This window comes from Notamacropus eugenii, chromosome 5 (genome assembly GCF_028372415.1).
Source record: "Notamacropus eugenii isolate mMacEug1 chromosome 5, mMacEug1.pri_v2, whole genome shotgun sequence".
Classification (NCBI taxonomy): Eukaryota; Metazoa; Chordata; class Mammalia; order Diprotodontia; family Macropodidae; genus Notamacropus; species Notamacropus eugenii.
The window spans coordinates 69,084,119-69,107,379 of record NC_092876.1 but is presented as its reverse complement, the minus strand read 5'-3'; the positions used below and the strand labels follow the sequence as shown (position 1 = coordinate 69,107,379).

Genomic DNA, 23,261 nt, shown 5'->3' with positions numbered 1-23,261 from the left:
TTACACATTTTCCCTCATCTTATACCCTGGTCTGCCTGCTGTCCTTCACATACAATGCTCCATCTTATATCCCAGTTGCTTTTGCACAAGCTGTCTGTTCCCAAGGTGTTGAATGCCCTCTGTCCTCACCGCCACCACCACTTGACTCTCTGATTTCCTTTAAAGCTTAGCTCAGTCACCAGCTTTTAACCACATGACACCTTTCCTGATCCCATCCCTCATGCCAGCTACCCAGACCCTCCCCTCAGATATACTTTGTACCTATTTTGCAAATACTAGTTATCTATCTCCCCTGGGAGTGGGATAATAAGCTTCTTGAAGAGAGACTGTTTCCTTTTTGTCATTGTATCTCCAGCGCCCTAGTACAGTGTCTGACACAGATTAGGTGATTAGTAAAGGCTTGTGGATTGATTGGGGACCCATCTGGGCTTTGCATTCCTGCTTTGCCACAGGGAATTGATGTCTGTCTCTCTGAACCAACACACTGAAAACTATTGCTTCTTGCTCCTGAAGTTAATCCTTGAGGAATAGTAGCTTTTCCTGTCCTTAGGGATGCCCTGAACATTCCATTCAGGTCTTCCCTCTAGAACTTTGTTGTTACATATTTGTATAACCAAGGGAGTCCCCTGTCCAGACTATTTGTGGGGAATGAGTGATTCAGCTCTCATTCATGTCATCTAGTCTGACCAACCATACTGAGGATTTCTTTTTTCACTGAGGAATCACCTGTTTCACTGGGATAAGATCCGTGATTTCATGGAATGTGGTTGTTGATTAAATCTAAGCTGTTGTCTCTGCCCAGTGAAATTATCTAGTTAGGAATTGTTGCCTGTTACTGTGGGAACTCCTGTTTGGAGAAATAAGGTGTCACTCCTCCAAAATTTCATTCCTCGTTGTATACCCAGCAAGTGGAGAGTCTTCTGTTACAGTTGGGATTGATCAAGCTCACCATTTAGAATTCCTCCCATTCCTAACCCACCACCTCTTCTAATTTTCAGGATGGCTAGCAAAGTATTTTGGGAGGACCATGGCTACTTAATGGTGATGTGTAAAGTGTGGAATATGATTATTAAGGTTAGATTTTTTTTTTTACATGTATTTGTTTGATTGCCAATGTTGCTCCTATCCCAGGAGCCATGAGGCTCAGGTGATTTCACTTTCTCTCTATGCTCCTCAGTTTGCTGATCTATAAAATTAAGTACCTGGCCTCTGTGTTCCTTTCAGTAACTCATGAGATCCAAGGATTATTGACCCAGAGTTGGGAGGAACTTTGCATGCTATCCAATTGAAACCCCTAAGATGAGATGAAGTGACTTGCCTAGAGTCCAGTAAATAACAGAATCTAGATTCAAATCCATATCCCTGGACCCCAGGATTGGTGCTCCTTCCACAACACTTAAGTTTGCCCCTTTCAGTTCTAAAGTCTCATGATTCTGTGCATAGAAGAGTCATTGAGTATCACTGACATCCTGGCAGGGCCCTGTACTTTGTACAACATGGCAGCTAGGTGGTGCAGTGGATAAAGCACCACTGCAGGAGTCAGGAGGACCTGAGTTCAAATCTCACCTCAGACACTTGACACTCACTAGCTGTGTGACCTTGGGCAAATCACTTAACCCCAGTTGCCTCATCCTTGGTCATCTCCAGTCATCCTGATGAATATCTGGTCACTGGATTCAGATGGCTCTGGAGGACAAGTGAGGCTGATGACCCGCACAGCCCTTCCTCATTTAAAACAGAGTCAAGTGCAAGTCTTGTCATTATTTCTGATGGCATGGTCTTCTTCGGCAACAAAGGACAAACACACACTTTGTACGACAAAAGTCTGTACTGTTGTGTTGTAGCCAGAAACTCATTCAAACCTACAAGGCAATCTCATTAATTTGAATACTAGCTGAATACTTGGCTTAATCTCCACTTAGCTTATCTGTTAACTGGAGTTAACTAGGGAACAGAAATAGGGAACATGAGCGCCTGTCAATACACATGGAGTTTCCCTGTGTCCTTCATTCTCCAATTTGAACTCACTGACCTGTAGAACCACTGAGTCAATGAGACCAGGTGAGCATCCCTTCCTTGCTAGATTCCATCTTGTGTTCTTGCTTCCCCATTTTCATATAGCTGGGAAACAGAAAAGCATCAATTAGGCTTGTATAGGGATGGCAGGCCTGCTTCTTGCTGGCACCCTCGTGGCTGTGTCAAGGCCATGAGGCCATGAAGCCACTTTGAGGGAATGTATTAAAAGGGTAGAGTATAAGTCTGTTCATTTTCATTTATAAGGAAAAAGAAAGGCCAAATACACCTAAGAGATGGATGGTTGGACCTATAGTGTGCCCAGACAGAACTGTGGCCGACGTTGGGTCCCACTAACCAAAGCAGAGAAGCACAGCGGAGAGCACTTGGATGAAGATTAATTCAGGGAGAAACAAGCTCTTTGTCATGTCATTGTGCTACAGATTGCCCGGATATAAGGAAGAAATAGAGGAGGTTTTAGGCATGCTTCCCAGACTGGGAGACCATGTCATGTGAGAAGAGATTGTAAGAACTAAAAAAGTTTAGTCTGTAGAAGAGAAGACTGAAAGTGAGGGGAAGTTGATAGATTTTGGATTGTTAGCTTATGGTGGGGGGAGAAAAAGATGAAACTTGTTTTACATAACCCTGAGAGGAGACCTAGGAGCAAAAGGTAAAAGTAGTAGAGAGGCAAATTGGGGTTCAGTATAAAGAAAAACTTTCTAGCGTTTAAAGTTACGTATAGAGTTCAGATCCAGGCTCAGACGCTTACTAGGTGTGAGACCCTGGGAAAGTCACTTCACCCTATTTGCCTCAGTTTCCTCATCTATAAAATGAGCTGTAGAAGGAAATGGTACGCCCCTCCAGTGTCTTTTTGAAGAAAACCCCTAAGTGACTCCTAGAGGGTCAGACACAACTAAAAAATAACTAGACAAAAAAATATCAGCTAAAGGGCTCTAGGAACTGGTGATTAGCAGGTCTAGATCCTCTGGTCCTCAGCATTGTGAGAAATTCAGGAGAATGACTTCATTATGTGATCTTTGGCAAGTCATTCTTTGTGACTCATTTTCTTAGTAAACTGTGGGTGATACTATCTAATCTTATTAACATGTCTAACTTTATAACCTTGTTCACATTCATTTCACTTAAACATTCAGGTAATCATGTTGATTTCCTTGTAGGACACTTCAGGAACAGAATTGGACATTTGTCATTCTTACTTTTGAGTGGTTGAGTTTCTTGTTACCCCTTCATCTGCCATCTTGTTTTTTGGAAATTTTCTTTAGGATTGATCCTTTTGCCCTGTTTCATGACTATCTAAAAGTGGGCCTCAACTATTGTAATTCTCCTGATGGTGAAGCTTTTTGGTGTGTTGTAACAAGTCTGAGCTGAGACTCATTGTGATGCTTTTGTGAAAAAGAGGGAGAAAAAGTAAAAGCTAGCATCTCGAAGATCCTGGAGTCATTATCTGGGAAGCACTGTGGAGGTGAACTGTAGGCAGATACCAAGTTACCTTGGCTTGTCATTTCTTGACATTTACCTTGGGAGCTGTACTGGGTTCTCTTGGAGAGCCTTCAGTTAATTCCCAAGCCAAAGGACTTTGTGGGGTTTTATTTATGCAGTAGTGTGGACAGTGAAGAGAATTTCCTGGCATATGTCAGCATGCCTCAGCAACCTGTAGACAGTCCCTCTCCGGACCATAAAAGTCATCTTTTCTGCATTTCTCTGATTCCGTTGGCAAGTTCCTTCATACCAGGTCAGGGTAGGTGTTGCCCTCTTACTAGCTCTCACCCTTCCTGACTCCAGGCTCAGCACTGTATCCACTGCGCCGCCTAGGGGCCTTTCTAGGTGGTGCAGTGGATAGAGCACCAGTGCAGGAGTTGGGGACCTGAGTTCAAATATCACTTCAGACACTTGACACTCCCTGGCTGTGTGACCTTGGGCAAGTCACTTAACCCCAATTGCCTCATCTTTGGTCATCTCCAGTCATCCTGATGAATATCTGGTCACTGGATTCAGATGGCTCTGGAGGACAAGTGAGGCTGGTGACCTGCACAGCCCTCCCTCACTCAAAACAAAGTCAAGTGCAAGTCATGCCACTGTTTCTCTGATGGCGTGGTCTTCTTTGGCAACAAAGGACAAACACACACACACACAGCTCTCACCCTAGGGACATGCTTGGTGAGAGTACAACATATTTAACCTACATCAGACCTGCCCCATTACACTCCAGCCTTCATGCCTCCCCTCTTTTTTCTGTTTTCTACATCATGGGCTGGGAACAGTAAACAAATCAGCAGTGCTATTCCTGTGTCAGTACATTGTCCAGTGACTCCACTCACCAATCCTGTGACTGAAGAGACCTCAAAGCATCCCTCCTTCATCACAACTCCCCCCTTTCAGTTTTCTCCTATTGGAATGTAAGCTCCTTGTGTAGGCAAGGACTGACTTGTTTTTCATATTGTATTCCTGCTTTTGCTATCTGTATTATATTCCTGGCTTATCACTTTGCCCAGCCCATAGTAAGTACTGATTAAATAGTTTTTCGTTAATTTATTCATTCTTTTATTGACTGTTAAGCTAAACAGATTCTACTAGTCAGGTTTATGGTGTTATTTTAAGTCATTCCAAAAGAGACTTATTAAGAGCCTATTACATGCAAGGAAGATATTGTATCTTAGAAGGACAGTGTCCTTTCCACAGTAGTTATTTCACTCTAGGAATTAGGGGATTTGGGGACTATGGAACCAAACAGCCCTTACTCATGAATTTATCACAGAGATTTCTCTGAGTTTCTGTTGGCTTCCCTTTGTAGGTCGTATTACAGGTAATTCATTCTCCAGCAGCCAGAGATGATGGGCTGGAGTGATTGGGTTACATGTGTGTTTAACTTGTGCCATTGTTTTCATGAGTACACATTGTGTGTGCTGCCTTGGAACTTGAGTATTAAGTAGTGAGCTTCCTGAGCCAGGGACAGTTTAGGGTCTTCTGTTTATAATCAGGTGTCTGGTCTGGTTTGAGGAGCAGAGCACAGAAGCAAAGCTGACCTGACTTTGGTCCTGACAGTATCGAACCTACTGCAGCCTTCTTTTGCCAAAGTGTGTATCCTGCTCCCTGTTGCCCTACACACTTAATGCATTTGCAGCCTCTTCTGGCCTTTCAAAGCTGCATAATCATATGCTAATATCTTTTGACACTCTGAATCTTGCAGCTTCAAGTACCAATGCCAGCCTGATCTCCTCTTCATCCACAATTGCCAATATTCCAGCATCAGCAGTTGCCAGCATCTCAAACCAGGTAATTGGTTATCTCCGTTCCTATTCACTAATCCAGGGTCCCTTTCTTCTCCACTCATTCTTTCCCTTCTGCCTTCGGATATATACTTATTCCTACTCCCAACCCCAGATCTTGGAGACACCCTCTTCCCACCCGCCCCCTCCCCCAAATACCTGTAGCTGTGGAGAGCATCCCTGATTATCAGCAGCTCCAAGGCCCTGCTGTCCCCTCCCTGCTCTTCCGTTCTCACAGAACTGCCTCCTTTATCTCTCCTCTCTTTTGTCAGACTTAGCATGTTGCTCTCTAGTTAACCATTGCTGCTACCCAAACCTGCCTTACTCCCCACTGATCTTCTGAGATTTTTCTCTCAGAAGTTAACAGCAATCTTCTTGCCTTCTCTGCAGCATTTGATGCTATTGGCCCTGTCCATCCCATGCCTCCCAGTCTGTCTTGAAATGCCTCCTTTGATGTATGTGACCCTGTTCCACCCTTGTTCTTTTCCTCCCTTTTTGAATGTATCTTTTACCCATTATTGGTTCCTCATCTCTTTCTTAGACTCTTAGAGCTTCCAGTCTTAGACCCGTGCACTCCTGTGTTCTTGTGCCAGCCTTTGGAATTCAAAGACAGACAGAAAATGGTCCCTGCTCTCAGGAAGCTTCTGTTCTATCAAGGAAGACAACATGTACATATATAATTACATGTAGGATGGATGCAAAATAAAACCAAGCTAGTTTGGGCAGGAGCAGGTCCTAGCAGAAGAGGAAGGAGATGAGGAAAGGCTTCATCTACCTTTGCAAGTGCGGCCCTCTCCTCTGTACAGAAGACACCTATCCCCCAGTATCTCTAGCCTTGACCTCTCTCCCAGCCCCTTGTCCCACATTTCTACCAATCAGTCAGTAAGCATTTACTAAGTTCCTTCGATGTGTTAGACATTGTGCTAAGGACTAAGAATACAGAGAACTGTCCCAGATGCCCCTTCTCCCAAGGATCTCACAATCTAATGGGGGAAGCAACATAAAAACAACCATGAGATAATGAACAGAGGGAAGGATTGGAAAAGGCTTCCTGCAGAAGGTAGCGTTTCAGCTGAGCTTTAGAGAAAGCCAGAAGGCAGGGATGAGGAGGAAAATGCGTTCCCAGCATGGGGGACAGCCAGTGAAAATTCCTGCCTGGAGGGAAGGAACAACCAGGGGGCCACAGTCGTTTACTAGCTATTTTCACTGTAATGACCTGTCAGCTCTTCAGATTCAGTGTTTATTGCAGCATCCGTATCTCTCGTCCCATTATTCTCCGACTCGCCCATGTTCCAAACAAGTTATCTTTGATTCCTCTCAGATCTGTGCCTAAGACCTTTCCATTCACAAGTTTTATCCGTGGTCACTCAGGAGTACTTTTCTGTTCATCATGGCCTCGTCCACTTCTGATGCCTCTACTTGACCTTGGTTAAATCGAGTACCTGCATATGTAATGCGGAGATTGCTAGGCTGGGATTTAGAAGGACATTGGTGCAAATGCCCCCTCCCCCCCACTCACCCCCATGCTAGCTATGGGACCCTAAGCAAGTCACTGAACTCCTCTGGACCTCAGTTTCCTCATCTAGTCTCTCCCTCTCCTGATCATTCCTACACACACCAGTACATGAATCTTTTGAAAACCATGTTCTCATTGTATCTCTCTCCCTTCATGCCTACAGGATCAAGCCCAGACCCCTCAGGCTTCCCACAGGCCAGCCCCCAGCCAACTTTCCCAGCCCCCTCTGGGCCCTTGGTAGATAAAGCAGGCTTATCTACTCACTTTCCAAAAATGAACCAAGTGAGCATTCCTTTTCAGTTTCTGGGTCTGCACATTTGCTGGTGACCCTCCCCCACATCCTCCTTTCTGTACATCTGTACATCCCACCCTTCTCATCTCTCAAGGCCCAGGTCAAGTTTATTGCCTCTCTGAAACTTTCCCGGACCATTCCAACCTACCATGTTATTTTCCTTTCCACACACATTCTGATGGCCCTTACTGTTTATATATTACCATGTCTTATTCACTTTCTTCTCTCTGTGATCCAGCCTAGAGGGGAGAAGGGGGGGGGGGGGGGCCTATGTCTTATATGTGACTGTACCTCTGTCTCACATCCCTTACCCAGTGCTTTGTTGGTAATAGTTCAGTAAATGTTTGCTCTCTTGTCTATTAGCCACATAACTTATTTGACACTGACAGAAGTGTCTATGGAATTGTAGAAAACATCTAGGTTGAGTATTCCCACAGTAACGGGTGTTATTAAAGCTACATTTCAGATACTACTTAGACACACATTCCTCTGAAGAATATCATTTTAAAATGGAGATCCTGAAGTGAATGTTGTCTGTCCCTTCCTAATTCCCTCTTCTGGTCTCCAGGACTATCCTACATACACCATCCTTGGCCAGAGTCAGTACCAGGCGTGCTACCCCAGCTCCAGCTTTGGGGTCACAGGCCAGAGCAACAGTGACACTGAGAACCCTACGTTAGCAGCAGCGACTTACCAGACTGAGAAGCCCAGTGTCATGGTGCCTGCCCCAGCAGTACAGAGACTTTCCTCTGGTGAGTAAGCCTTGTAATTCTGAACTGTCACTTGAGGTCATACCTTTGAACCAGTATTGCTGAATATTTGTGGGGACCTTTTATTTATCCGGTGCTAAGTCAGCGTCATGGGTTGACTTTCTTCCTTAGATAAGGTACATTGGAATGTCATCTTTTTCCTTTCTGAGTCAGTGATCCAAGCGGACCAGATGAATGTAAGGCCCAACTCTTTTGGATCCTTTGTAAACAAATGGCCTTGGCTTCCCTGCCGTCTTGCCATGTTCCTTGTGGTGCTACCAGACTCCCTGGAAAGAGCTTAATGATCTTCCTGTGTGTGGTAAAGATCATGTGATCCTGTGTCTATATGATAGCTCCCTGGGCATCTGCTGAGTCTTTATTTCTACAGAATGTCTAGGCACATCTCTAACCAATACTTTTGGGATAGAAATGTTATGATGTGGAGCTGATGGAAGCCAATTTTCTGGAGATGACTTAAAGAGGACATCCTAGCTGCTTTCAAGTATCTAAAGGGCTTTATTCTGTTGGGACCCAGAGGCAGACCCAGGAGTAGTGGGGGAAGCTGCAGGAAGGCCAGTAGGCTGGATGTCAGGATCAAAGTGCACTGGGTGACCTGGGAAACAAGTGAGTTCCCCTTCATGATAGTCAGGTGCTCACGCAGCAGCTGGGCATGTGCTAGAGAGACCCCTTATTCAGATACATGTTGGCTTAGGCAGGCAGCCTCTCAAGTCCCGGCTGTGTGCCAGGTACTTGTAAATTGGGAAGTTCTTTGATTCATTGAGGGTTTTCTTTGCATTTTTATTTGCATTTAGATGTGCATTTGTTCCTACTCTCAAGGAAATGAGTGTTCAGGTTACGTATGCCTCATATAACTTGGAAACAGTTACCTAGATTAGTGGTTCTGTTTCACAGTCACACATCAGTGACATCACCTGATTCCCAGTATCACTTCCAAGTTCAGGAGTCCTAATAAAAGAGAAGGATTTCTGTTATGTAAATTTTTTTATTTTATTTTTCTGATCTAAAGATCTTAGCTATAAGACTAAAAGGGACTTTAGATGTCATTTGGCCAAGTCCCTCCTTTTATAGATTCAGAAACTGAGACCCAAAGAAACCCAGGTTGTAAGTGACAAAGACAAAATTTGAACCCAAGGCCTTTGACACCAAACCTAACACCATCCCTGCAGTACCCCGTTGCCTCCCCTATTGTCAACATGTCAGACCACATAAACTGGGTAGAGTGGCAAGAGTACCAGAGGTATGAACGAGGACACAGGCTCCACAGAGTGGGTCTGAAGAGCTTTGTGAAATGAAGTAGAGCCAGGCACCCAGGGAACAGCACAGATAACAGGGGAGGGAGGGCTTGTGCTCCCCTAAGGAAAGGCTGGGACTTAGATAAGCAGACTCTTAGGAGTGAAAAGTAAAAAAAAGAAAATGAAATAGGGGAAAAATCTATATATATTTATGCGGTTGAAGAAAACAGTGATCAAATAAACATGCCATTTATATGTATTTACACATAAAAATAATTTTCTCTATATAATAAGTCCTTAACAGCTTATTAGGGATTTCTTTTGTATACTTTTCTTTCCTCTGTTCATTCATTGCTATCTATATAGATGTAGATAGAGATTTTTTTTCATAATTTTAGTGTACATCCTGTCCTGGTTATTTTCTTACCTTCACATTACTTCATACAAGACTCTGAATTCTTCATACCCTGTTCTTTTCATTTCATGGACACACAGCAATTTATGTAGTCACTCACTGTCTGTTGGACACTTAGGTTGCTTGCAGGTCTCTGCAGTTACAGGCAGTACTTCTAGGTGTAGTTCTTAACGGACCACAGTATTTCCCCCTTCTTGGACAGTAAGCTCCTTGAGGGAGAAGCTTGTCTTGCTTTTGTATCTGTATGTCCCCCAACCCTTAAAAGAGTACATGGCATGTAGAAAGTACTTGATAGATACTCCTCACTCATTCAGTGGATGTCTCTTTAGTTAAACTTCATTGTGTCACTGAGTGTGCGCTCCAGTAAAGGGAGTATTGGGTCCTGAGGTAGGAGTTTGGTTTGGTCACTCACTTTGAACTGCGAGGTGTCCTTCGAGAGGATTCTGCCAACTTGCAGTTCTGTTTGACATGTGTAAGTGCTCTTTTTTCTCAACACTTCTGCCAGCACTGTTTGCTAGTGGCACCCCTCGCTTGTTTTAATTTCCATTTCTCTGAAGTTAGTGAAGTGTCACACTCATCTTAAAGCCACCTTTCCTGGTACCTCTTGGCCTCTTAGGGATAGACTCTCCCAACTCTCTTGCTGACATCTTTGACTTCAGGTGGCTGCATGTCTCTGTTTCTATCATAGGAGACCCTTCTTCCAGCCCATCTCTGTCCCGGGGTACGCCGAGTAAGGACCCTGAAGAGCAATCTAGGAAAAATACACCTGCCAAGAACCGGGGCAAGAGGAGAGCTGATGCTACACCTGCCCCAGACAGCGAGCTGGAAGTGCGTAAGCCTCCTGCTCTGTGTCTCCTCTGGACAGTGAGCTCAGAGAGAGAGAGTGGGTGGGTGGGTAGGTGTGACTCTGCTTCATGTATGTGAGTACTTAACCTGGCAAAGCAGAGCAACCCCAGAGCCTGCAGACTGCAAAGACCTAGTCCAAGTCACTGTTCAGTGTTATGCTAGGTGGAAAGTTAGGAAGTTTAAGTAGCACTAGTAGGGCTCAAAAGGTGATGAACTGTAATGGATAAGAGTTCACAAATGAATACATAAGGTTATAAGAAAGATGCAGAGCCGTGGCACATGAATTCTGCTAGGAGGAAAGGACCAGCTTGAGAGGAAGAGCTCTAGGGCAGGCCTCATGAAGGAGGTGGTGTTTCAGTTGAATTTCCGAGATGGCCCTTACTTAGGGAGGAAGCAAAGTCTTACCTGAATCCACGGTGGATTTTCCAAAGAGAGTTTGTTGCATTTTTATCTTTGGCCATCTGACAGGTGAGCCCAGAGCCAATAATTGACATAAATGATCCAGTTGTGGGAGTGGTCTTTGGAGTGATCACTGGATTACAAAACCAAAGGGGATCAGAGGCCATGCTGTGAGGTTTGTCCATACCTTCTTTTGTCAGGGGTTTCAGCCAGAATGAGTGGATCAAGTTGTTTTGAGCCAGTATCTTTGAGACTACTAACTCTTTGTTAACATGATTTTCATTTGCCTACTCCATGGCAATAATGTTCTAAAGTGTTGTAGCACTACAGTGTGGGCATTAAACTCTGACACAGCAGGTGTAGGACCTCTCCTCCCCTGGCTTGGTTCCAACAGTAAGGGAGGGTGCCAGATGATGGAGTGCAGAGGCTCTTAGACAAGGACTCGCAGGACCGTGGCATGCTAGAGTCAGACCCTGCAAGTCCAACCCCATCATTTTACAGAGGATGGCTAGTGACTTACCCAGGGTTACACAGACAGTAAGTGTCTGAGATCAGAGTCAAGGCCAGGTTTTCTTGACTCAAGTCCCAAACACTCTCCACTGCACTACTCTGCCTCACATCAGGAGTTCATTTTCCACAGAATAGCTTCATGATGTTGAACCAGTCACTTCAGTTCTCTGGGGCCTTAGTTTCCACGTCTCTCAGATGATTCTCATGGGCCCTTCTTAGTCTAAAATTCTGACTGTCCACAGATTGTAACCTTAAGTGTCTGCTTTTCTCTTTCCTGATTTCTTTGCCCAGCGGGTGTTTCTCTGGGACTTGGATGAAACCATCATCATCTTCCATTCTCTTCTCACAGGATCCTATGCCCAGAAGTATGGAAAGGTAAGTGTAACCCATTCTTTCTCAGCAGTATTCCCTCCAAAAAAAGGAAAAAATTCATCTAAGCCAGGGCTGGTCCATAGCGTAGGTTTTTTTTTTCCATTAGAGCATTCAGTTCAGATCTACTCCCCGTCTCCCCATACTCAGTGCTTTAAGCTAAGAACTGTGGAATTTTTCCTCTTCACTGTCTCTCTTTCACCCACTATTGCTTGTTACCTTTTAAGTAGTTTTCAGTCAGGAAGGGAACAGGCTGAGCAGCACTGGTGGTAAAGATGGACACACAAGACCAGAGTTAAAATCATGTCCTAGTATGTTCTGTGGAGTGAGTGCTGAGCTCCAGGCTGGGTGTGATGCGAGGTCAAGGATGAAAGCCAAGTGCCAGAGTTCTGCATTCCAAGCCTGGGATCGCTAGACCCAGACTGCAGATTCTGTTTAGTCAACTGCCAAGCAGGTACATGTGCCTGGGAAATAAGACCTACAGAAATTCAGTGGAGAAATCCCTCTGTAGAGGGTCATGTAGCTTCTGCTCATTTTCCAGACTGACCAAGCAGTGTGAGCAGTGGGAGTGAAAGCTGGTGTTTTCTGTGCTTCTTTTAGATCTGGGTGGTGCTTTACATACATCACCTCGTTTGATTTTCACAGCTCTGTGTCTAAAACTGGTTATTTTTATGCCCATTTTACAGTTGAGAAAACTGAGGCTGGAAAAATTTAAATGATTTGCCAGTCACACAGCTAACAAATCATGCGAAACACATTTTGAACCCATGTCTTCTAAATTCCAAATACTGTGCACTGTTTACTCTGCTGCTTCTGTTTCAGCGTGGGTCAGGATAAAACCTCTCTTGAGTTTCAGTTTGCCCATCCACGATATACAAATGATCATAATTTCACGACCTACCTCACAACCCTGTTAAGAAGTCATGTGAAATGATATCCCAAGGTGTTTTGCAAACTGGGAAGTATTATATGGCTGTGAGTTCTTACAACCATAGCTGAAAGATAGCTAATATTGCAAGTGAAATTTGACAGAAAGGTAGGCCAAGGCATGTTTCTTCAAGCAAGGTAACATTTTATTCACAGGACAAAAAACTTGAGAGTAAGATGGGTCAATAACTTCCTCAGTTTCCAGCCAAAGCCCCAAAGCTGACGGATAGTTCCCTTTTTATAGGTTTTGGGGAACAAGGAACAGAGTGACATCAGAGTAGGGTGAGTGACGTCATTGGGGTTGAGGACAACACAGTTGGCTGTGGAGCTGAAGTGTAGAGAAACAATCTGATTAGTTGGAAATGCAGGGCTAGCAACAGTCCCCTGCTTTCCTCCTGTAACTAAGAAAAATTCATCATTTGAATCCACCTGTAAGATGGAGGTCCAGACTTCTTTAGACATCCTTGAAGGATAGCTTGGTGGTATAAAGATAATTAGGCCTGACTCCCTTATAGCAAGCCACATCCCCCTAAACAAGCAGAGTTCCTTGGGGCAAGAATAGAACAGTGATTAGCAAAAGAACTGGATTTCTAAATTTAATCCATTATAAGCCAGTTCTGAATTCTGAAGTTCTGAGGCAAAGAACCATGGCTTAAGCAGTTACAAGACAAAATCAATTAACTGTAAATGGGATCAATAAGAAAATGATATAGGGTCAATTTTAATCTTCTTGCTAACCTTATTAGAGCTATAACTAACCATTTTGCTCCTTCATCAGAGACAAAATCAAAAGTTATAGGTAAGAGACCTTGGACTGAAGAACCCAAGGTTCTGTTGTAGGGGAGACGCTTTCCTTGAGAGTAGAGATAGATCTTATGTCGCTGGAGGGCCCCTGTTTCTTGGAGAAAAGGTAGGGGTGATCCTGGCCAGAGTGGAGTCACATGGAATGGTTACTTATTCTTACTAATTAAGTTTTAGGATAACTTGTTTTATTCTGATAAAAGAATGCAAATTCTGTTGGCAACCTCTAAAATTTAACACCCTGGGAAAAGCCCCATCATTCCCCTCTAGTTACATCTCTATTTGTTATTCTGTAATTAGATCAGATTTTTTAAATTTAATATTAAATTTTTTAAATTAAAATTTTAAAAATTTAATTAAAATTAGTTTTAAAAAATTAGTGTGCTTACAGTAATGCCTCATTGTCTAATATTATTGAAGGAAGAAGTATATCATATCAGTATATCTTCCATGCAACTGAAATTTGCCCTTTTAAAGACCAAAATGTTTTCCCTTTTAAACTAGTTTTCATTGAAACCTTAACTTAACTTAAAAATTATTTACATACCTGTTTTCTTAAATCGTTCACTGATATTAGTACTTGAGCCTTTCAGAAGGATCTGTGATTTCATCCCCATAAGTATTCTTCCACTTCCACAAGCTGTATCCTCTTCACTCCTTAGTTGATGGTTTCATGAGTTGATATGGCAAAAAAACACATCAGCTGGTGGCTTAACAAACCCAGCAGGGCTGGACCTCTTGGTAAGAGACCAGTAGTCCATTGTGCAGCCCATACCTGAAGACTTCTCAGCTGTCGGAGCTTGTGCTCCACTAGCAAAGCCTGCGAGTCCTTAGAGTCCGCCCCACTCCAAAATATACTAGAGGGCTAGAACTCTGCACTGTTACCGAGTCAGCAGCGCCTCCAAATGAGGACCTGGCCTTAAATCTACAAGACCAGAAAGGAGTGAAGAGTCTCAGTTCTCTAGAGATTTATTAACCAGCAGGAACCTGTTAAGAAACAGGTTTCCCCATCTTGTCTGTGACAGTCCTTGTGTAATGAAGGTCAGTAAATACCCTTCTCCATCCACTTTGAGCCTCAAATTCATCCTTGTAAAATGGGGATGATAATAGCGGCACACTCCAACCATAGCATGATGGTTAGGAAAGCACTTTGAACACTGACGTGCTGTATGAACCAGGTGTTGTCATTACCTTTGAGTGCGTGGGTGGATGTTCATTCTTTCGTTCATTCATTCATTCGCATGCAACAGGAATCATTGACTCGCACTGAAGTGCTGTAGGGGACCAGACTCAGTCACAGAGAGAGCCAGAGGGCTTGCAGAGGGCTTTGTCTAGCAGCTACTGTGTCTGCAAATGCAATCTCGTTTCTCCTTTTAATATGAAATGGGCTAGCAGGCACTGTTTGACCCAGTGGCCCCCTGCTCTTTTTATGCTCTGCCCTCGTTTGAAGTTTGTGTTCTCTCTTTTAAGGTTCGATCTCCCCAGGTTCCTGGGGAAGGAACATCTTCCCAAGGTGATATCCTCATTTAGTACATTGTAGGAGTGGGTTGGGAGTTGAGGTGGGCAGCACCCTTTCCCTGGATTTGCTGACATTCATTGGTTTAATAATGCACAATTTCAGGTATGTCACAGTTCATCTGTGGTATTCTGTATGCTCATCAAATGACATCTGTGGTGCGCTACCCTGCTGTCTAAGCTAGTTAAGGGTTTACTTTGTTTTCCTTATCTAATGAAATAGTCCATCAAGGTATTAGATAAATGTGAGTTGCTGTCCAACTTTTAATTTCAGTCTTCAAGCTTATTTCCTGAGATGTTGCTTGCTCGGTGATGATTTTCATTCCCATACAAATTAATATGTTGCCAGAGTTCTTGATTAAACTAGGCCTTTACTTATTTCTTAAAGTTCCTTGCTTGTTCCTATGATGTAGTGCACTTTTTGTAATTCAGCAAGGAAGCTGCAGTGATCTAATATTGCATCATTTCTTCCATTTGCTATTGTAGCTCCACAGTTCTTTCCTGTGGTGCTGAGTTAAGCAGATTTCCATCTTCTTGTCTTGTAGGACCCTACAGTTGTGATTGGCTCAGGTTTAACTATGGAAGAGATGATTTTTGAGGTGGCTGACACACATCTCTTTTTCAATGACTTAGAGGTATGTTGGGGATTTTAACTGTCACCTAAGCATTTTTAAATGCTCTTGAGGATAAGTTGTACAAGACCTGAATGAGCAGATGTCATCTGAATGAGAACATCAGCTGCCAGTGGATGCTGAATACGACGTACTAATGGAAAAGAGTGCTTTTACATCACCAGACAAGAGTCATTGTCTGAGTTTTCCATTTGCCAGCCACAGGAGCCTGAGAGCCTTGCTTGGTTTCTCCAAGCTTGAGTTTCTTCATGTCAAATGCAGGGGTTAGACTTTGAGAGGGATTTTTCCAGCACTTCTAAGACAGTCTAGCTAAATCATCCACCTTCATCATAGTTACCATAAATAAAGCTCTGTTCAGTTCAGCAGTTAAATCCAATATACATTTATGAACGGCCTATTAATGTGCAAAGCTCTGTGAGGTGCTACAGGAAATACAAAGCAAGGGCATATTCCCTGCCCTCCAGTTCCTCACAGTTGCCTAGTGAAATGAGGTACGTGCAAAGCTGTGATGCGGAACAGAGCATGCTCAGTCCATGGGAGAAGTACAGGGTACTAGCAGAGCTCCAGGGAAGGAAAGGCTTGTGACTTGGGGGGCCCTCTGCCTTGTGCCTGGCCCAGGGACACTGACAGGTATGGAAGGCCTTTCATCTGTTTGGGGACTCAGGAGGCATGTGGACACAGGTCATTGCTGAGGGGGGCTCCAAGTCATGGATGCTTTACAAGGTTAAGGGAGACTATGAAGGAGAGCTGGTAGCAGCATTGCCTTAAGGACAGAGGTGGCTGGGGGCGGCGGGGAGAGCTGGACAGGGTCTGTCATCATTCTGCCACATGCCACAACTCACTCTGGCTCACCTGTTTCTTTCTATACCTTTCCCAGTAACTTTCAGCTAACACTAGGAGTGTTGACCTAGTAGGCCAAAATACCATGCAGTTTGTTTTATTAACAGGAATGTGACCAAGTACATGTGGAAGATGTGGCTTCTGATGACAATGGACAGGACTTGAGGTAATAGAGAAACTATAGTTGTCATTCTTCTCTTTGATCACAAATTGTAAAAATCTTAATCAGAAGAAAGTGTACTTTCATACTGGATAATCTTATGTGAACAGTCAGCACAGAGTTCCCAGCTCAGGCTAACTTTGGTGAGGACTGCCATGTATTTGGTGATGTCAGGAGCCCTGGGAAAAAAAAGACAAGAAAAGAGCTACAGTGAAGGTGAAGTTGCAGAGGCCTCAGCCAGCCTGGGCCACATGAGACCATCCCAGACTGATGGTCTGGTCCTGGCCTTTATCCCACAAGCTGTGCCGCACTGACATCATTCAGCACGGCTTTCTTACCTGCCTCACAAAGGTCTCTTGAAAGAAGAGGCACAGCTTCTCATGGTGCTTTGTTCTGCTGTTTATCAGTCTTCGTTGGCAAAAAGTTCTCTGCCTCTTTCCTTGTACTTGGTTCTGGTTGCTAATGAACAAATAGCCAGGTGGTCGGGGTTTTGTTTTGGTTTTTTTAGTAATTCTTCATAGAAGAAATAGTTTTCTTTCTTCTCTAGACTAACTTTTTTCTGGCTTTAGATTTCTTTTCCCAAATCCCATTCATTTGCCTTTTATAGGACTGAAAATTCCTTTCATGGTTATTTTAAGTAACCCACCTGTAAGCCCCACTCAGTTTCTCTGCATCCCTTTTCTACATATAACATAACTGAATCCAGTAACCCAGCAAAAAGAAGCGTGGTTCGTTTGGCATGACCTGTTCCTGAGGAAGCTCTGCTGACTCTTACTGATCCCTGCCTCCCTTTGTAGATGTTCCTCAGTCATCCCCTTAATAAGACGTTGCAGAAGTTTTCCAGGAATCAAAGTCAAGGTCATTGGCCTGTTATAATGAGCAGACACTAGTCTTTTCCTTGGGCCAAATTCATTGAACCTTTAAATCTAGCTAGTAATACAATGCCAAGAAAGGCTGGAGACCCAGGTAGCCTGGGATCCAGTTGGGAAGGATTTTAATTTCTCATTCTTCTATGGTGCAGCAACTACAGTTTCTCAACGGATGGTTTCAGCGGCTCAGGAGGTAGTGCGAGTCATGGCTCTGCTGTGGGTGTGCAGGGGGGCGTGGACTGGATGAGGAAACTGGCTTTCCGCTATCGCAAAGTGCGAGAGATCTACGACAAACACAAGAGCAATGTGGCAGGTGAGCATGTGGGCTGGGGCTCCTGGGAAGCTGCTGAACTTTGTGTGCCTGTGATGTGATCAGATTCTCTGGAACATATTCCTCTTAGTTAAAACTTTGGGTTTCTAACTCTTGGTGTGGCCAGAGTTCATCGACCTCACAAATACTTTAGAAGTTCTTTTGAATTCTCATGGCTATTACAGCTTTTGTAGTGGACATTTGCTCCTATCAGAATCTCTGAAACATTAGTGATTTCTACAGTGGGAGTACTGGAGACTTCTGGCTCCTTGGCCCCTGGATTTTCATTTTCTGAGTGTGTCCACTAGCAACGGAAGCTGTCTAGGAGATGTTTTCTGCACATATTTCAGTGACCTTTTCAACTCATGGACATAAATCTGGCCTTTGAAGGAGGCTTCATGTCAGTAGTAGCACAGCCTGTTAGAAAGGGTGCTAGTCCTGGAGTTACTAGGCCCAGGTTCAAATGTTGGCTCTGCTTCTAATTCACTGTGTGATCTTGGGCAAATCATTTCTCTCCTTACAACATTAGTTCAGTCCTTTGTAAAAGGAATGGTCTATTGGGTTCACTCATTCAGCAAGCATGTATTAAACTTACTGTGTGCAGCATACCATGCTGGATGCTGGGGGCAATACAAGGATAAATGATTCACCCTGTCCAGTCTGGTAGGCGTGAGAAGACATGGATCAAGACAAATATAATAAAAATTAGAATATAATTGCATATGAGAAAAATGTCATTCTAAAAGATCAGATGCAGAAGGTCTTGAGAGAGAAGAGAATTTAGGGATGGCATCTTGGAGGAGGTAGCATTTCAGCTGTCTTAAATCAGTCAGTAAACATCAGGCACCTACTGTGTGCCAGGAACAAAAAGAGGAAGAAGACAGTGCCTGCCCTCACGGAGCCCACAGTCTAATGGGGGAGACAACATGCACACAACTCTGTACAAAGAAGGTGGATAGAGGATAAAGCACTAAGGCAAATGGGGAACAGGAAGGGCTTGTTGTGGAAGCAGGGAGTAGGGAGGGCTCTCCAGGCAGGGGGAACAGCCATAGAAAATGCCCCAAGACAGGAGAGGAGAGGGAGGAGGCCGATGCTCTAGGGTCCTCAGGGACACACTGGGCAGGGAAGTATAAGAAACCAGCAGAGGTGGCTGGGAGGGCCTGAAGGCCGTAGAGAACCACTAGCGATGTCTGTCACCTCTTCTTTTCAGAAGATACACTTTGCCTCCTCAGACAGACCCCATTTCACTGTGGAGCCGTGACGTGACCTCTGGAATCCTCTGGTTACTGAGGAGACTTACAGTTCTGTGCCCACCCCGGATCCCACACGGAATAAACACACTGCCACTCACATTAATCCATTTATGTTAGGAAGTAGCAACCATGACACTTATTCAGTTCACCAGATGTTTTTTAATTACCCATCATGTGTAGATAGTGGTCTAGGCATTACACATTTAAAGACAAAAAAGGAAACAATCCTACTTAGTCAGTAAATATTTAAGCTCCTATGTACCAGGTACTGTGCCTAACACTGGAGATAGAAATACAAGTTTAAAAAAAAAATAGTCTCTGCCCTCAAGAAGCTTACAATTTAATGGGAAAAGACAGCGCACAAAAGGAACCTGGGAACAAGAAGGGGGAGAGGTTGGAGTTAGCAGCCCAGAGGCGTGGTGGAGAAGTCCAAAGCTGTGGAGCTGGTGGGATGTATCTTCAGCCAAGGGACACAAAGAATAAGCTAAGGAAATGCAGTGGTTCAGGAGGGATCAGACAAGACTTTTGGGAGGGACTAGAGCCTGAGCTGAACTTTATAGATAGACCTGGAGTCTAAGAGGGGCTGCTAAAGAGTGACCTCATTCCAGCTCTAGGAAGCTGCCTTTGTAAATGCACAGTCACTAGGTAGCTTGTAAGCCAAGAAATAGCTGGTCATCTACTTTGGCCTGCGCATGGGAATAATAAGCCTGAAAGGACAGGCAGAGCCAGACTGTCAAGAGCCTGGCTGAGGAGCTTGTGTTTTATCCTAGAGGCAGCAAAGAACTACTGAATATTGCTGAGCAAGGAACTGACATGGTCTGACCTGTGCCCTGTGAAGTCTGGAAGCAGGGAAGCCAACAGAGGCAAAGAAGTCCCTGAACTAGAATGGTGGCTGTGTTGGGTTGTAGAGTTTGGACAGATAATTGTATATTGCTGCTGCTTGTCCTTCATTCTTGAAGAGGACCATGACATCTAGGAAGTGATGCCATGACATGCAAGTGAATTGGATTTAAAGGAGGGAGGGCTGTGCAAAGTCACCAGCCTCACTTTCTCCTTCAGAGCCATCTGAGTTCCATAGCCAGATATTCATCAGGACAACTGAAGATGTCCCAGAATTCAGTGGAGGACCTTAGCCTTTTCAAGTCAAGGCCTTTAACAGGTCTCAGTTTGACTGAGGCAGTGCTTAGCTTGATTGTATATTGGAGGTGAGGGAAAGAAAAGACCAAGTTTATGAACCTGGGTGACTGGCATAATGGTGTATGCTCTCAGTAAAAATAGAGAATTGCAAAGGACAGGCAAGTTTGGATGTGGGAAATCATCATATTTGTTTTGGTCTTCATTTTGAGGTATCAAGCTGGTTGGTTGTTGAAAAAACTACCCAGCAGGCAAGTTAATGATGCAAGAATGAAATTCATGGGAGAGATGGATGAGTGGATTTGTTGATTTGATAGTCCTTGACATGAAGATAATGGTTGAATTCTTAAGAGCTGAGGTCACAAAGAGAGAGTCTTGTACTTGGAGCACACCCATAGATAATAGGTGAAATATTAGTCTAACAAAAGAAAATAGGAAGATAATGATCAAGTAGCTAAGAGGAGAGAACTAAGAGTGGGCAATGTTTCTTAAAGCTGAGGAAGAAGACAATCTCCCAGGGGAGGGAGAGGTCCACAGTATCCTAAGTGCATAGTGACTGAAAACCAAGGTCCACCCTTAATGGTTTTAGTGATGGTATCTTCACATTATGATTCGGAGACTGGGAAAGCCCTTTTGTCCAAAACACTCTTGCATTTAGTACTAGAGTGTCTGAAATTGTACTGTTAATTCTTCTGAGTTTGTAACTACTGTTTCCTTAGCCCTTTGAAAATGCAAACCCCTCCCCCCCAGCCTCACCCCGATCAGCCACATTTCCTGCCCTATCAGAAAGGCCAAGGGCAGCTTGGGAGGACTGGGTGCCCAGAGCAGGGTTTGGGAGACTGAAAAAATTTCGGAAAGTGGAGAATCTGATGGGGGTTGAGCATGAGGAGAGGAGCTTAACTGCTGAAGATTATTCAAACTCTGTATATTCTTAGTGTTATAGTCAGAAGAACCAAAACCATCAGAGGTGAAAAGCCCTTAGAACATACACAAATTGTTAAAACAACATTTCACAAGCCAGGAAGCTGAGGCCCAGGAAAGGGGACTGCTTTGCTCAAGGTCAAGGTTGAGGGTGAAGCTTAGACTAGAATTAGATCTTTATCCCCTTTATTACCCTGCTCTTTGATCTCTGCTGGGTATCACCATTCATATGGGAATCCATTTCGTCAATTTCCTCCTGAATTTAGCACCAAGAAAAATGAACTTTGTAGATAAACTTCTGTGCCTCCTTGCGAAACACGCAATTCCTGTTCCCCCTAGAGTCTAATTTATTTCCCTCTTTTCTTGAGCTACTGCAAACCTGAGAAGTCAGTGTATATTTCCCAAATGTTCCTGTTGATTCTGTAATAGTGCCTGAAAACATCTCCTCAGATGCTCTATCTGATGTTTAAATGAATTATTTCCTTGTATGCTGTGTCTATCCATAACCACTGGTAGTTCTTTTGGAATTAGGCAAGTCTGATCAGAAGAAACGAGTTACTTGGGTTGAATTGAATGCTTAGCTTGGATACGTAAATTGAAGTGCCCTGATGTAGGTGGTCATGTTTCTACAAGGTAAGGCTGTTTTGTTTCACTTGAGTGATCAGCTTTCCCTCTGATGAGCAACATCCAAGGAGAGAGACATGGGCATTCACCAGGACAGTCCTGGTTTGGAGAGAATCCTTCCCCTTAGTAGCAGCCAAGACATGATGTCAGGAATTAGCTTTGTCTGATTTTATTTCCATAGGCCTTCTCAGTCCTCAGAGAAAGGAAGCCCTTCAGAGACTAAGAGCAGAAATTGAAGTCTTAACTGATTCCTGGTTGGGAACTGCACTAAAGTCTTTACTTCTCATCCAGTCCAGGTATGGAATTGATCTTTACAGGCTAATGGTCTCAAGCAAAGTCCTTCCACCCTTCCTCTGGTGGGCTGAACAGTCAGGGAAGGAAGGAGAAGACAGAGAGGTCTTGTGAGCACTGGAGGTATGAGGAACAGGTTCCTAGGGGAAATGGACTTAACATGACTGACCTAGGAGGAGGGATTGGATTTGAAGAGGCAAACCTGGGTCTGGGGGTGGGACAGGGTACTATTTTTTATTCTGATGTGTCTTAGAAGCAAATATATAAAAGGGGACTCATTAATCTAGGGTCAAAACATGACAATACTGTATCCATTCATACCTAAGCTGATGCTTTGGAAATTTATTAAATGGGGTGGGATGTCTTCACTCACTTCATATAGACGTGAGAATCCACACTCATGCCCTGGCCTCATTCTGCCATCTCTGGTCTTTGTCCCAGAACATTCACTCAAGGCACGGGCCCAGCAACCCCAATCTCAGAATCAGATCAAGTGTGATCCCAATTGGAGCACCTACCCCAGACTTCTCTCCTATCAAAGGAAATTTTCATAATGGGTTACTTTTTTAAATTTAGCAAGTAGTAGTCAAGTCTGATGCCCAGCTATGGCACCATGGAGGATACAGTGGTGTGTGCATGTCCTGTAGACGTCCTACCTTCAAGTGCTTTATAGTGTTGTTGGGCAACCAAACTGCTCTACACATCAAACAGTTAGGACAGTATTTCAGGCCTAATGGTGGTAATTGCTCCGAGTGATAGATGTGTTTCCGTGGAGCAACTCTGTAAGATGGGTAGTAAAGATACTTTTATCCCCACTTTTCAAATGAGGCTGGTAAGGCTCACAAAAATACTGGAGCCAAACCCTCATGGTCCTCACCCTTGCCAAGAGTGCTTTTTCCAGTACATGTGCTGCCTTGACTCTCCAAACTCAGAAGGGAGCATCATTGCTCCAGGACTTCACGTGGTAAAGATGGGGAATGTCAGCCCTACCTGAGCCAGACTACTCAACAGTTGTAGAGAAGGACGGAGACCCCGGTCCTCTGCACTAATCAGGCCACAACTGCAGCATTGTGTCATGTTAGACCTGAAATATGCATAGCACATTTGAGGAGGGACATGTCTAAGCTTGAGTGTGTCAAGGGAGCCAGTAGAGGGAGGGACTGAAGAAAACCTTGCTGCACAAGGGTCACTCAATGGATATTCCTCCTGGAAGAAGAGGTTGTTGTGTTGTGTTTGTCCTTTATTCTTGAAGAGGATTATGACATCAAGATGATGACATGACTTGCAGTTGACTTTGTTTTGAGTGAGGGAGGGCTGTGCAAGGTCACCAACCTC

At 44.0% G+C, this 23,261-nt stretch overlaps 1 protein-coding gene across 9 annotated transcripts in view; it reads left to right on the top strand.

Moving 5' to 3' along the window:
- EYA3 (EYA transcriptional coactivator and phosphatase 3) overlaps positions 1–23,261 on the top strand; it is a 114,862-nt gene that overhangs the window by 79,255 nt on the left and 12,346 nt on the right. For all 9 annotated transcript variants that reach the window (XM_072609553.1, XM_072609549.1, XM_072609550.1 and 6 more), the window contains 8 exons: positions 5,222–5,307; positions 7,677–7,860; positions 10,214–10,353; positions 11,572–11,655; positions 15,438–15,527; positions 16,472–16,530; positions 17,546–17,706; positions 21,817–21,931. In XM_072609553.1, coding sequence (XP_072465654.1) covers positions 5,222–5,307; positions 7,677–7,860; positions 10,214–10,353; positions 11,572–11,655; positions 15,438–15,527; positions 16,472–16,530; positions 17,546–17,706; positions 21,817–21,931 — 919 coding nt within the window. The remainder of the gene's footprint in view (positions 1–5,221; positions 5,308–7,676; positions 7,861–10,213; positions 10,354–11,571; positions 11,656–15,437; positions 15,528–16,471; positions 16,531–17,545; positions 17,707–21,816; positions 21,932–23,261) is intronic.